At 40.8% G+C, this 14,569-nt stretch overlaps 1 protein-coding gene across 2 annotated transcripts in view; it reads right to left on the reverse strand.

Moving 5' to 3' along the window:
- Window positions 1-14,569, reverse strand: part of RGS6 (regulator of G protein signaling 6) — a 275,173-nt gene that overhangs the window by 243,150 nt on the left and 17,454 nt on the right. For both annotated transcript variants that reach the window (XM_072038829.1, XM_072038830.1), the window contains exon 6: window positions 3,503-3,607. In XM_072038829.1, the coding sequence (XP_071894930.1) occupies window positions 3,503-3,607 (105 nt within the window). The remainder of the gene's footprint in view (window positions 1-3,502; window positions 3,608-14,569) is intronic.

Here is a 14,569-nt window from a genome sequence, read left to right on the forward strand (position 1 = left end):
CTTTCCACAGCATGTTTTTCTTCCATGCTGTGGCACCCACACAATGCTCACAGACTGCAGTGAAGACTGGGATGTTGCTCACACCTGCAAAGCCCTTGTGCAGGGAGATCTGCTCGCATGAAGAGGAGGTCAGTGCATTTCAAAGTCTTTTCAGGTATTGTGTACCACTCCTCCAGTAGTAATCCAAAACACATCAGCATCTTCTCCAGATGTTTTGGCAGACCAAAGAAAACACAGCTCTCACTTTTTACACAGAGAGCAGTACTTACACTGCAATGCAATGTTGGGGGCACCCTGACATTTTCCCTTGCGTATCGATATGCCGCACAAAGACAAACAACAGCAAAGCCCCTGTGGCAATGCTACCCACAGCCCTATAACCAGCTTGGAGCTGGGGACTAAGTACTGAGACACACGGGGAGATGCAAGGCAGCCCAAATCCTAGGAGCAGAATGCAGCTTACCTAATTATAGATGTCTACCGCATGACATAATCACCTGGAAGCTGGATGTCAGAGCATCCAGTAAAATCAGTAGGGACCTAGTCAGTACATCTCACGTAGTTTAGGGTACAATTCATCTTAACAAGTGTAGGGTGAGGTAAATCACACCCCCACCACCACTCACACTAATGAGTGCACCTGCACTACTAATTCACACACAGATGTCTTCCAGAACAGCAGGGCAACACGGAACACTTTGCATTCAAAAATAACATGCCTCAAAATTTGATAAATATCAGCCCCCAAAAGGTTAACCCTGAAGGTAGAAGAAAATAAGACATGTCTCATTGAGACCATCTGCTGTAACAATCAAAGCAGTTAAGAGTCAGTTTGCTTGCAGGAGTCCATAGAGAATATCACAAACTAATTGGAGTCAAAATAAATTAGTTTATTTTGTTCTGCATGGCCAAAATTCATTCCACTTAGCTTTACGTACCTAAGTAAAGAGAACAGACGGTTCTAGGCTATTTTCCATAAACAAAACAGACAGAGGTTGCTCCAAAGGGGCATTCACCATCATCCAAGGTCTGACTTGTTATTCAAATGCACACATCTCTTGCCAGCAACTGTAAAGAAAGGCAGGCTACCACAACCACCCTCATGACTTTTGAGCTTCAAAGAGACTTCAGTGAGCCTCAGTAAAGAAAGCATGAACAATTTGAGGCTGTACATGTAGGGCTTCCCCCACCACCATCCTCCACCTCACACCCCTCCAAAAAAACAAACCCTACCTCTAGGGGCATGACAGCTATGGCAAACAACAGAACAGCTGACACTAAGAGCAGGAATGACTCTGTCCTGTTACTGAAGGCCCCCTTTATTTCTTCTTCAGGGAGATCAAGAATCACATCTTAGGATTGTTATCATGAAAACCAAAACTTTTTTTCTTTTTTGTATGACCCAACTGATACCAACTCTAAATTGTATGGTATGTGGGCAGATTGTGTTGTGTATTTCCGGGAGTCCAGTGCAGTGTTTTTTCTCATTCATTAGTAGTAATCAAGCCATTTGAAAAGAAATTAGAGAGGCAGAGCTAAACATTCATTTGGAGAGAGTAGAGATAATCAGAAGAATGAAGTCTCTCAGATTTTGCATATGGTTTCTCAACACTAAGGGACATATAATTGATGCATAATATATAACTAATATCCAATAGTAAATTAGGTTCAGAAAGTTAATCACCAATAGAAATAAATGTTTTTTCAAAAAACAGTTTATATTAACCTTACTCATGAAAGAAAAACAAACAAACAAACAAAAACCCTCAACACACACAAAAAACTGACAGATGTCCATTTGTTAAAAATACAGAATTCCATATTATTAAACAGTGCATGGGGCATGCCATCGTAAAAGCTAACCACATATTTTGACAGATGACTGTGTTACAAAGGGCCGATAATACTGACATCTAGGGAACATCGGTATGGAGAGAGGAATCCAATGGCATGAGTGCACTCCCCTTTTGTGACACCAAATTCGCAAGCCTTATTCTATAGTGACAATAGTCAAACAGTAACAGGCAAAGAAATGGAGAAATCCTTAAACAGAAATGCCATGAGATGAACAGAAACTGAGACACAGTCAAACAAAATAAGTAATGTTTCCAAACATCGGTAAATGAGTTCTCTGCAGAAGAAATTCAGTGCCCTAATTCTAGACCATGCAACCAGAAACTCCTTTCATGTCCCAGATCTGCTTCCATCTGCTGCTGTAGGACCTCTCAGCGAACAGGTTCTAGAAAGACAATCTGACTAACCAGCTACTGCTACTTCCAAACTAGCAGCCGAAGTGTGTTCATAACACATTCAAAACAAACAAGCCTACACATTACCCAGAAAATTTTCCCATGTTAACAATTCCAGATTCCAAACCAAATATGCAGCTACTAAACCAAAATCACGGTTATCAAAAAGTAACACTTTAAACAACTCATGCTCTTGTATGAAACCTAAATTATTTTCTCAGCATATGAAAGTCATCAAGATTGCAGTCACGCAAGCAAAAAAACAGTATGATGCATACCCAGCACATTTTAGTTATCTGTAGCTGTTTGCTAAGGTGTAGAAATGATTTAAAAAAATTATTATATATATATTTAACCCAGGATTGTACTACATAGGGATACTTGATTTGAGCTAGCATTGTAGCTCCCAAGTTAACAGAATAGTAGCTTATTTGAGCCACACAAGAGATTTTACTTTTGTCGGAACTATCCAGCACTTCCACGTGCTACATAAGAAACATTCTGCAGACTGAATAAAAAAAAAATATTTACATGCTTTCATTAAATTACAGAGACCCAATTTCATAGATAATATATTAGCCTACCCCAGAGTAAAATACTGTCTTAGCAAATAGATTGTTCTCCTTCAGCTTTAATACCACCTCTGGAGTGCTTCAGAATAAGACACTTTATCATTGTGGAAAAAAATGGTTTCTGACATTGTGCACTGCTGTTATTTTACCTTTGCCTAATACATATTTCACTAGCACTTGAAAGGATTCTCTTAAATTTAAGCAATGCAACAGGAAGTAATAACATCTACCTGCGAAGAATCAAACTGTAAATTATGTAACAACAAGTGCAATTTGAAAAATAGAAAAAACATATGAGAAGGTTGTTACACGCCAGCTGCTCTAGGCTTAGTGTGATAAAGCTTGGAAGCATGTACAATTATTTTAGCTACATTCAGTAAACTTGAACAATACTTAATAATGTTGCATCACAACCCTTCACAAGAAGTTATGGTTTTCATGTTACATCATTATAAGTCTTTCACCAACCAGTTTATACTAATAAGCATAAATGCTTCCACTGAATGGAATACTTCTGAGCTCTCAAATGCTATAGTTCAAAACACCTACTTTACTGAAAATATTTCAGATATGGATCCAAGCAGATGGCAATACAGCTTTGTCTTCAGAAGGGACAAGGATCCTTTCATGAGCCAACAGCCAGAGAGGAGCAGGCTCCTGTAAGCAGCTCCCGCTCCTTACCTTTCTGTAGACGATCATGTTCGGGGAGCTCTCCTCAGGGTCCGCAGGTTCCGCGCTGCCAGGGTCAGCAGGTGCTTGGGCCATGTTTGCCTCTCGTTGCTGGGGCTGTGGAGACAAGAACAGAAGTCAGAGCCACCCCAGGCTGCAGGGAGCACGTGAAGGACACGCAATGAAGGAACAAGGACAATATGGGGGAACCACACTCTGGACTTCAGCTGCAGTGACACCCCACTAAAACGCGAGGACAAGCCACAGCCTCTAGGGCCGAGCAGAAAGCCCACAGAGGGAGGTTGGTGAGGCAGTGGCAGCACCATCCCTCAGCCCTCTGCTCTCCAGGACGAGTGCAGAGCAAGCAGCTTTGCTCCTTTCTCCTCATCACACAGCCAGCAAGCTCCAGGCCAACCACCAGGCTCAACTGTCCTCTAAAAGCACACGGAAAGCGCTGCCTTATCTCCGCCAGGTCATGCCAGGCTCCAGCCAAAGACATTTGTTTTAAAAAAATCATATGGTCGCAGTGCAGGGATGATGCTTTACATCCTACATCTAATGCTGCATTTTAAAAGTTTCTCCCACCAGCACATTTGACAAGTTGCATGTTAGAGGAGGCAAGGAGACGAGATGGAGTCATGTCACAGCCCTCACCGGCCTAAGGGGGTAACACCACCGCTTGTAGACACCAGCTCCACAACTGTTCCATGAGCAGAGGTGCTTTAACATTGGAAGTACCAATATTTTATTAAAATTTGAGACAGAAATGTCGAAATATGCTTGAAATATATACATGGATACTTGACCTACAGACTCCTTGCTTAAAAAAAAAAATCACCATCAAGCCACCTCCCTCATTTATAGGGAGAAGAGACTTCTCACATTTCCAAAGGCGACAAAATGCCTCAGCATATAATACACACATATAACAGATGTTCAGACCAGTTTAGACACTATTTTAAATTTAAAGGATGTTAATTTTAACAATTAACTTTAACTCCTATTAAAGTTCTTCTAAATTATACTCTACTGCCATTCTGTTTTTTGCTAGAAGCCCAGACATTGCCCTGTTGTCCCAGGTCATGAGCGAAAAAGGAAATGGAATACATTCTTTAAGCATAATGATTAGATACAAAAAAAAAAAAAAATCAAATAGCACAAACGGTGAAGGGTAAAACATTTTAAATTACAGCACTTGGGATGATTTACACTGATGTGCATTTTCACAGCCTTTCTCAGTCTTGATTTGAAGGCGCTAAACAATTAGGCTCTGTATCTACAGTCATTTTAATGAGGTAGAGATTTTCTGTAACTTCCTGAAGGCAATGACAAGCCAAGGCAGAGCTGAGAGCATTCATCAGGTCACCCAAGTTTCAGCTTCACCTGCATTATGGAAAGACCATGTTTACCCCTCACATTACATCTGAGATCATCCATATTTTAAAAGAAAACAACTGGAATTAACTTTTAATTGAGCGGTGCCCTTTAAAGAAGAAATTTCCAATTTCTAGTCAAAGAGCCCTCTGCAGCATTATTTAGCTGTGTGCACTCGTTGCATTATTCACTTTGAACGTTCTCATTTACAAATTGTGGTGTTGTTCTACTGCTAGCTCACTTGATCTTTTCTGACACTTCAGGATTTCCCACCACGGTGCATCTTGAAGCTTCTCAGCTACTCCGGTGTAACAAGACAAGCAACAGGAGGGGTAGAGATGCATTTTAAGGTAAACTCATACTTTTCATTTTGGTTCACAGTGTTAATAATTTCCTTCAAGACAATTGGCATCTTCCCCTCTTACTACCAACATGTCTTAAATAATTTTATTTATATATCTTTATAAAATGATGGTTAATTCAGTTTCCTATAGCCCAAACATAAATTGTGTGAATGCATCTGAAAAATGACAGGGTGTCCTTCCTCGGTTGTCACGCTTATTTTAGTAGCAAGTATGGCATTACTGCTGATCTCAACTCACTGTGCACAAAAATATAGATAGGTGGACTTCGTGTAAGCTTTGCATGCAGGAAAACACTAATTTTTATTTCTCAGTTTTAAGGAATAATCCAAACAAATCAGAAGAACATTTAGTTATGCACATTCCTTTATGATTACTACCTTACTATGAAAATCACTGTAAGCTAAGAACTCTAGATTTTTTTAGAACTCCAACCTTATTTGTATATAAGCTATAGAGGCCCAATAGATACTATTGATGGTAATTAAGGGGGGGAGAGGAGCAGCTGGACCATGAAGTCCATATTTAATAGCTCTCCCTGTGTTGGCAAACTACACTGCCAAATAATCAAATGACAAATCTGGATATTATTTGCAACCATTTTCAACTTTTACTGATTGCAGTGAGTGTGTTCTTCAAACAGTTGTTTTCCCTGGCTTTTCTGCAACGAGAAAAAAAAAAAAAAAAAGCCTGATATTCAAATACAGAGTACTCAAGTGGCAGCAGAAAACAGTTATGTATTTGGCGGCCAGCATCAATAAAGAGTAGATGTTAATTGATTACACCGAGTACTGGAGAGGCAACAACAGGAAAGAAGCAAAGCCTTGGCAGAAATTAAACCTGGCAGTCATTGTGCTGCTTTGGTAGTTGGACTGTTTATTTTGCCTGTCTATATGTTTTCACATCCCCATCTATACAATTTAAAAGAGCAGAGCTAAAGACAGAACGACCATGGGAACTGGTCATTCTTTATAGCTTTGAGCTATTCACCTCGAGGTTGCCTGTCCATATCCAGCCAACACAGGTGATGGCTCTGCCGGGAACATCTCAAGCCACCGGTGGCCTCTGAGCAGCCTGTCAGTGGTTTCATTATACCCCAAGAGGACACATGTCCATAATCCAAACAACATCAAGTCTTGCAAAGCTCTAGACAGTCCACTCAGGAATCCCTGTGAGCTCAAGAAGCCAAGAAGAACTAAACATTCACTGGGTTTTAATGACGATCCCAGTGAGAGCAGGAATTTCCCTCTTCCTCCCAGGCAGAATTTTAAAACGTTATTTGGCCTGCTGCACTGCAAAAAAAGCTGCACTGATAAGTGCTACCACTCAAAAACATTATATTAAAAAACAAAAACCACAACAACAAAAAAACCCTTACCCCAGCAGGAAAGAATCACATCACTAATTTTTCAAGAGATCCTACTGACTTTTTTTTTAAAACAGCATTTTTCCTCCATGCCAGCCTTCTGTACTCAAGAATCAAGCAGAAACAGTTTTGGTTTTTTTTTTTTAAAAAAAAAAAGCCTCTGCCCTCTGAGCCTAAGTAAATGTTTGTGGTGCACTGACCAGAAGAGAATCCAACTCCTTCTTCTATGGCTGTTTCTGTTATGCAGGGCAGAGAAAGGTGAAAACTGACATTTAATTTATGTTTTAAAAAAAATTAAAAGTACACATGCAGTCTCCAGAACAGATCCTCACCAATTGTTACCTCAGAACACTGTCAGCATCTCACTCCTACAGGCCGTTTACCAATGGCTAACGCATACCAGCACACATCCACACACCAGCAACCAAAATCCATATGTGTGTTTTCAAAATAAATAAGTAAATAAATAAAACTGTCCCTGAAGTTTAAAAAGATGCTATTATCCCATGGCTACTTTTCTGACAGTCACCATCCTTGCAGTAACCTAGACTCCACATCAGCAAGTAATAACACTTGAAAACCATTTGTGCTAAATGTTCTCTGACTCGAACACACACAAGGAGCAAACCAGTAGTCTGTAACTTTTTGTTTGTGGGTAAGATAGCCTACGAAGCCTTAAACTAAAACCTCCAGAAAAAATACCAAGACACGGATGCTAAAAGGAGAGGATGCATTTGGCTCTGTTTTTTTTTTTTTTTTCTTTCAAATTTTCTTATTATTTTATTCTTTATAATAGCTCTTCTTTTTCTGGAGAAACATAATCATGCTGGACTAGATAAGCAGCCACAGACAAAACGTACTGAACTGTGGTGAGCTTTATCTCCCTCTTATCTGATCAGGCTCCTCAAACTCCCCCCAAAGCCAGAGGCTGCAAAGAGAATAGCTCCTATATATCACAAAGGAATCAGTGAACTCATTTAAACTAGAATAACCAATAAAATATTGCTCTGAAAAGCAAGAAAACCTTTTGGTTTTCTTTACAATTTCTGATACAGGAGTTTAATAACAAAATTTCAAAGTCAACAACCTCTACATTTTCAGGCAGAAATACCATCAGTATGTTATCTCAGCATATATGTAAATTCGGTGATAAAAACTAAGCAATAAATTAACAGCTTTCCATTCATGCTCTAAAATACCTTGACTACTGCAAATGACTGCTGCAAGAAAACTCTTATAGGCACAAAAACCCATCTGCTTCACAGAAATTACCCCATCTATGAGTCCTTATTGACTCTGGGTTTTATAGATAATGGAGACAGAAAGAGAAGAAATGCCAAGTTACAAGAAATTCTGCAAGGCAAACTATTTCTTGAAAATATCACCTGGGTTTAACAAACCTATACAGGATCATATTTAGACTTTGATCCTCATTTAATAAATAATTTGTCAACTTAATAGGCAAAATTGGCAGTTGCAAACATTTCTTGCACATCTGAGATAAAATGAGATGGTTTGCTTGAGTAATCTGCACAAATTTAATCCTAGAAAACAGAATCTGGTACATGAATCCCTATGTAAATATCTATCAGCACTGCTCAGCTGATATGCAATTTGGGGTAACAGTAAGTGGAAATGACCTTTGTGCTAGTTAATTAATGTATTTCAAGAGTAGCTTATCATTGACTTGTATTACTAACATCATATCATAAGAGATTTGAAGCTTTAGCACACCACCGTAGAATAAAAATTGATTTCACGTCATTAATATCCTGCTAATTTCATTCGAGCTACTGGACACATCTAGACTACATGGCTTTTCACGTGCCTGAGGAATCATATAGCCACACACCTGCTGAACCCAGTAGGAAAAATCCCTGCCTGGTTTGATTCAATATTCAGATCAAATAGATCTTGTTATTAAAGTGACAGCAGTGAAGAGACAGGGAAAAATAACCAGTTAACCTGCATTCAATTAGTGCCCATTAAGATCAAGTTGGTATTTCCCATCCATTACGAAAGTCTCTCTATCATTGCAATGGGAAGAAGGAAACCTGTAGGTTCCCTTTCTTCTCCTGGATAACTGTTACCTCATTAAAGTAGGGATGCAACAAGTCGTGCATACCAGAGGACAACACAGAGGAGCTATGTGCTAGTGAAAGGGGGACTGGGGATCCCTGCATAGGGAGCGACCCCACAGTCAGCAGAGTAAAAGGTCTGGTGCCACTCCAGGTACCACAGCGCTGCTCCCTGAGTGGAGGAGCAGCCAAGGGGGTCTGCCTCTGGTCAGTGAAGTCCAGTTCCCAAAGCACATAAAAGTCCTTCCAATGACTGCTTTGGAAACCAAACTGTAACTCAAGTAAATTCTCTGAAAATACTTTCCCAGTGGAAGATCATCCCCAGACTTTCTGCCCCTCCCCACAAGTGCTGAGCTCTGCAGTACTATCAACATTATTCACTCTGTTGCTGTTTTTAAGTAACAAAGTATAAACACTTCCAGCAACCTCACTTAAAGTTCAATATTATTACTTTTTGACCAAACAACTTCCTCTTTGTTTATGAGAAAGCAATTTTATTTATACAGGGAAATTTCGTAGGTTCCCAAGAACCCCATTCCTCTGCCCTCTGTACCAGCTCACAGCTGACACACACACACACCAGCATGTCTGCTTCCAGTGAAAAACATGCCTTAAAACATCCTGTGGGGATACCTACATCTCCATACAGCACCAGGGCAGGGAGCAAGCTCTGTGCTCCTGACCACTTGCACTGCTTGGCTGCTAGCTTGCTCCCAGGCTCCCTTCTGGAGAGCTCCAAACCAGTACTCGTGCTGGCATCACTCTGGGAACACAGGTCTCTCCTATCACTGCTTGCACACAACAGTCAGTGGGGGTGATCCTACATGAGGTTAGACTCTCAACTTCCTACTCATTCCTCCACCAGTTTCCCAAGAAACTGTGCAACTTCACAGACCCCCACACCACATCCTGTCCTGTGATGCATAACCTTATCCCTGTGGGCTGCAAAACAATCTCACATTTTTTAAAACATTCATTGTAAAAACAACAAAAGCGCAAAACCCCCACCATTATATCTTCAAGACACAGAGGAGATACCATCTGGTGGCCAGAAGAGGCTCCTGAGCCAAGGACACGTACTGCGGGCACAGCCATCCATCTCATTTGGGCAGAACTAGCCTTCAGACACGAGGCGATCCAAGCCACTTGGCTTCCTGCATATAGACAGGCTACCTTTTTAAACTCAGCCCACTGCATAATTTAATGCGAGCAGCTGTTTTCTCTACATACTTGTCACCACTCACTTGCTTTTCCCGGTTATGTATGCCCTTTAATAAAATGACTACACGCTCAAGGTGCCACGTTAGCCACAGGTGGCCTGTCTCAGTTACCTGTCAGAAGATCACACGGCTTCTTGACAGACAGCAGGAGGTGATTACTTTCCTCACTTTTCCCCAGGCAGCCGTGCCCCATTTGGATACTCTGTCTACATATTTCTATACCTGCAGGTATTTGTAGATATTAGAAAAAATGAAAAACATTGTCTAGAACTGGATATTACAGCCAGTAAACCCAGGGGCAGAAGCCAAGACAAAGGAACTTGCTCAGCATCTGACACTGACTAGGGCCCAAATTCCCTGATGAATCCATTAAAAAAAAAAAAAAAGAGAGAGAGAAACAAACACTACCTGTTTTCTGGTCTGTCCACCCAAGATGTGCTAGAAGTGTTGCTGACTTAAAAGGAAGATGTTTCCTACTTTCAGAGCTTTCTTTTATTTGACAGAGGGATAAACAAGAAGAGCAAGACAACTGAAAAGGTGCAATGAGGATGGATGGGTGGTGGTGAATATTGACACAGGAATCGCTTGTTAACAAGGCAAACATCTCCCTTTATGAAATCAATTGTTAAAATTGGCACTCATGTACCAAATTCATTTTTGATTTAATGGACCAGAATGATGCTATACCAAGGAAGAAATTGGCTCCAATACACCCATCCTCCTTCCAAAGAATTCAGAACAAAATGGAGTGCCCACCTATCATCATTCCACCTTCCAATAATAATAATAATAATAAAAAAAAATACTGCTGTGAGCACAAGGGCTCTTGGAAAAGCTCTGAGCCAACATGCTGTTACCAAGGATAGTCGCAGAGAATGTAACAGCAAATATATGCTGAATATTCAACTGAAATAAGCGTCAGCAGTATGCGAGTTTAGAAATGCAAAGAGAAGCATAGCCCAACTTTGATCTTCATCTGAATTGGTGATCCCAAGCAACTGCAGTATTTATACAGTGCTATCAGCCTGCAAGGAGCAGCTGCAAAGGAAAGAGCTGAAGCTGTATTTTGTTGTTTTGCAACAATGCCAGCTTTTTGGCCAAAATCATTCACTGTGGAAAACGAGATGACTGACTACACTGATAATATAATGCTTGAGGGTAGACTTCTAATCCCTCTTCCCATATAAATCCCTTTTTTAAAAAACATCTTCTTTGGATCAGTCAAGGTGTGCTAAGAGCATCCTGTCCACGAAGTTCATCCATCAAACAAACAGTCTCTTGAAGCGCCTTGTATCTCATGCCCCATAGAAAAAATTAATTGCAAACACAGTAAACTACTTCTGGGGGACAGACTGCATTTTCTAGTTTCCACTATATCCAGTAAGTTGAAAAGAGCTAAAGAAAATTGATTAAAAAGAAAAACTAAATGAGAAGAAGTACAAGCTAATGGATGCTCAAATATGGGCTGACAAGAAAATCAAAATATTAAAATAAGAAAATAAATACCCCAGTACCTGTTAGATTCCCACTTCAGAATCACTCCACATAAGCTCCCTGTGCCAAATGGAGTTTGGTAAAATAAAACTCTCTTCAAGTAGTCTAATGCAAGTTGATATAACAACCAATTCACTCCTGCATTGATCGGTGACTGTGCAATCTCATTTAAAACATCCCAAAGTGCTGAGAGTTCTTGCTGGATGTTCATTCTCAAGAGGATGGAAAATTGCAAGTGCCCTGCATAAAATTAAATGGGAAATTTGCTACCCAAAGGCACAGGTGCTTTTGAAGATGTGGCACCATGCAACAGCCCTGGTTGCATTCCATGTACTTCAAGGACATTATGCAATATACTATGATTTCACTGCCCAGCTGTTTATCTCAGCAACGTATAGCCTTTACAGATGCAAATGAAGTCCAAATCATTTCAGTAATTACAATGTAAAAAGCATCTGAGGCACTCCTGACTTAGCTAGCTCAAGTTCATGCACCCACACAGTACAGCATAGTCCAAAAATCCCCCTGCAGTGGTTCCTTTATCCTGAACTCCACAATGCCCTCACTCAACTACTGCAAATAGCCATATATGCCACGTGCATTATGAATGCTGCTATGCTTTACTACACTGCTGTTACACCATAATGCTCATATGATGGCAGCTCCTTTAATTGACCTAATAAGTATCCATGCCAGACTGCAGTTTCACTAGTGAAGGCATGAGCTAGAACTAGTTGCACATCTGTGACAGAGGCAAATATTATTTTCATTTACAAAATGGTAAACTAAATCACAGTGAAATTAAGTGACTTCCCCATATTCACATAACGGATGACAGAGCAATAAATTGAACATATAAACCCTGGCTTTCAAGCCATTAGTTTTCATTTGCTCAGCGCACACATCCCCATAGCACAGTAGGTCTGTATTAATCAATCCGAGGAGCTTTTAACTACCCTGTGAATCTTTCACCACTGCTGCCAGGTTCTATAAGTACAGTGAAAAAGATGACATAGCATTCCTCTTCCCCGGGATGACATTTGTGACTCTCCTGAATTGAAGATTCCTGGCAAAAATAAAATAAAATTTTAAAAAATGCACTAATTCCTCTTCACTGCCAAGCTACTTCATGGCCCCCACCACCTTCAGGCAGGCTGGGAGCAGTACCTGTGCCACCTTCTGCTGTTCCTGGGTCAAGGAACAGAGAGCTGCTTCCAGCATGACAATGCAGAGCTCCTGGGACACCAAAATGCCAGAACTCTATTGCTTGCTGAAATTTTAATCTATGTCTCCCTCCACAATCTTTGCCATCATCTACAGGGAAGTTAAAAAAAAAAAAAAAAAAAAAAAAACAAACAAACAAACAAAAAAAAAAAACAGCAAAAGATGTGATGTGACACAAGTGGGTAGCAGCAGTCTCTCTTGACTCTACAATCTTTCTAGAGCTTGACAACCACTGAGGAAAATACAAATTAGCTCCTCTTTCTTGCTCCTCTCTTCATAAAGCACAACAGCAGAAATCAGTTCATTCCCCAGCCACCACACTATGCTATCACTCCAGCTAAAAACAGTAAGTAAAATTATGCAAAAGTCTTTTCATGGTAAAATGTATATGGACTAAGAAAACATTGCAGATTCACTAATATGAACAGCATCCTTAAAAAAAAAAAACAACAAAAAAAAAACTTTAAAAGTCACTATCATTAAAGGATAAGGGTAATCCATCCCCATTAGCCTCCATAATATATCTATTTTTATCTTTTCAAGTGTATAAAGATATGCCAATTTTTTCAAATTACTTCAGACTGCGTGCCTTCTAGCCACATCAAAACTCCTATAAAACACCACTTCAAGGGCACAACTCGAGCAGTGTTCTGACATTACAAAGGGTCACTACACAGGAAGTTAAGAGATTGAGTAAAGGCAGAAATTTGCAGAAAAAAAGTTTTTAGAGGTGTAGGAGCTTAGCAATTCAGTTCAGAATATGAAGAAAGATGTTCAACTACGTGTCAGTGCTCAAAGATGCAAGGAGGGAATTTTCTAGCCTGAGGAATCAGGTGTGTAACTGAACAGGAACCAAGCGACTGACTTGTCCAGACGCTTCTGCAAACCACTGAAGGTGTCCATCATCACCAAGGGGCACCTAAGTGCTTCTGAAACGTGCTTGGCCAGCACAGCTCTTCCTCTGGTCAGCTTTTCTCTAACATGCAGACAGCAGCAAGTGTTCAGAGCTCAAAGTACTACTACATCTTCAGAAGTAACACAAGGCCCTGATGCCCAGCTTACATCTCATTTGATACTTTAGATGGCAGAGCACTGTTTCATGCCACGTTGGTGGCAGCAGTTCAAAGACTGACACAAAGAAACACTTCCCCAAATTACCAACATCATAATCCTATTGCACCTGAGTTTTCTTTGTAATTGTAATAACATAGTATGAATTCTTACACTAATGCGATCGTGAACAAGCTGAGAAAAGTCCCACGAGGAACCAGGGGCACGTCAGCTCTGAAAACTAGATGGAATACTTGTCCTCTGAAACATTCTGGAGCTGCTCAGTGCCGTGGACCTGTTTGCTCATACAATCTGCCCTCTACAGAGCCTAGATGTGTTTGCAGAAATGCTTCTTAAGTGCCAGGCACCCAGCACACAGAACGCACTAGCTGCTCAGAAGGGCAGAAGTGCTCACCCTCCTGCTGCTGCTTTACAGCTGCGTGGTTGGATTTAGAATTCAAAAGGTACTTCAAGCCAGAGCCTCTGGGTTAGCTATCCCTTCATTCTTGAAAAGGTGGAGGCTCACAGTATGAAAGAGGACAAAAAAATAATCACCCAGCAACACCCTTGTATTCCATCAGGAAGTACAAGCCACAGCACATTCAGAAGTTTCTCCACAGACTAACACACAGCATTAAGACGACACACTGCAGCTATTTTGCCCTCCTGCTATTCCACATACAGCAGCTTCTTTTCTTCCCCCGCCATCTGCTAGTTTGCTGCAGTCTGCTGGGACAGTGCTGCCCTCTCCTTCTCTCCCCTCCTTGGCTGCTCGAGGGGACAGTGACAGATCCCAGCATTTCCAGCCCCTGTGCTCAGCTCTCCTCCCATGAGCATTAAGGCAGAGTTACTCTCAGGAATGAACAGGGCTCTGCTCACCTGCAGCATACCTGTGGCCTCCACCAGTTACG

Source organism: Anas platyrhynchos, chromosome 5, assembly GCF_047663525.1.
Source record: "Anas platyrhynchos isolate ZD024472 breed Pekin duck chromosome 5, IASCAAS_PekinDuck_T2T, whole genome shotgun sequence".
Taxonomy (NCBI): domain Eukaryota; kingdom Metazoa; phylum Chordata; class Aves; order Anseriformes; family Anatidae; genus Anas; species Anas platyrhynchos.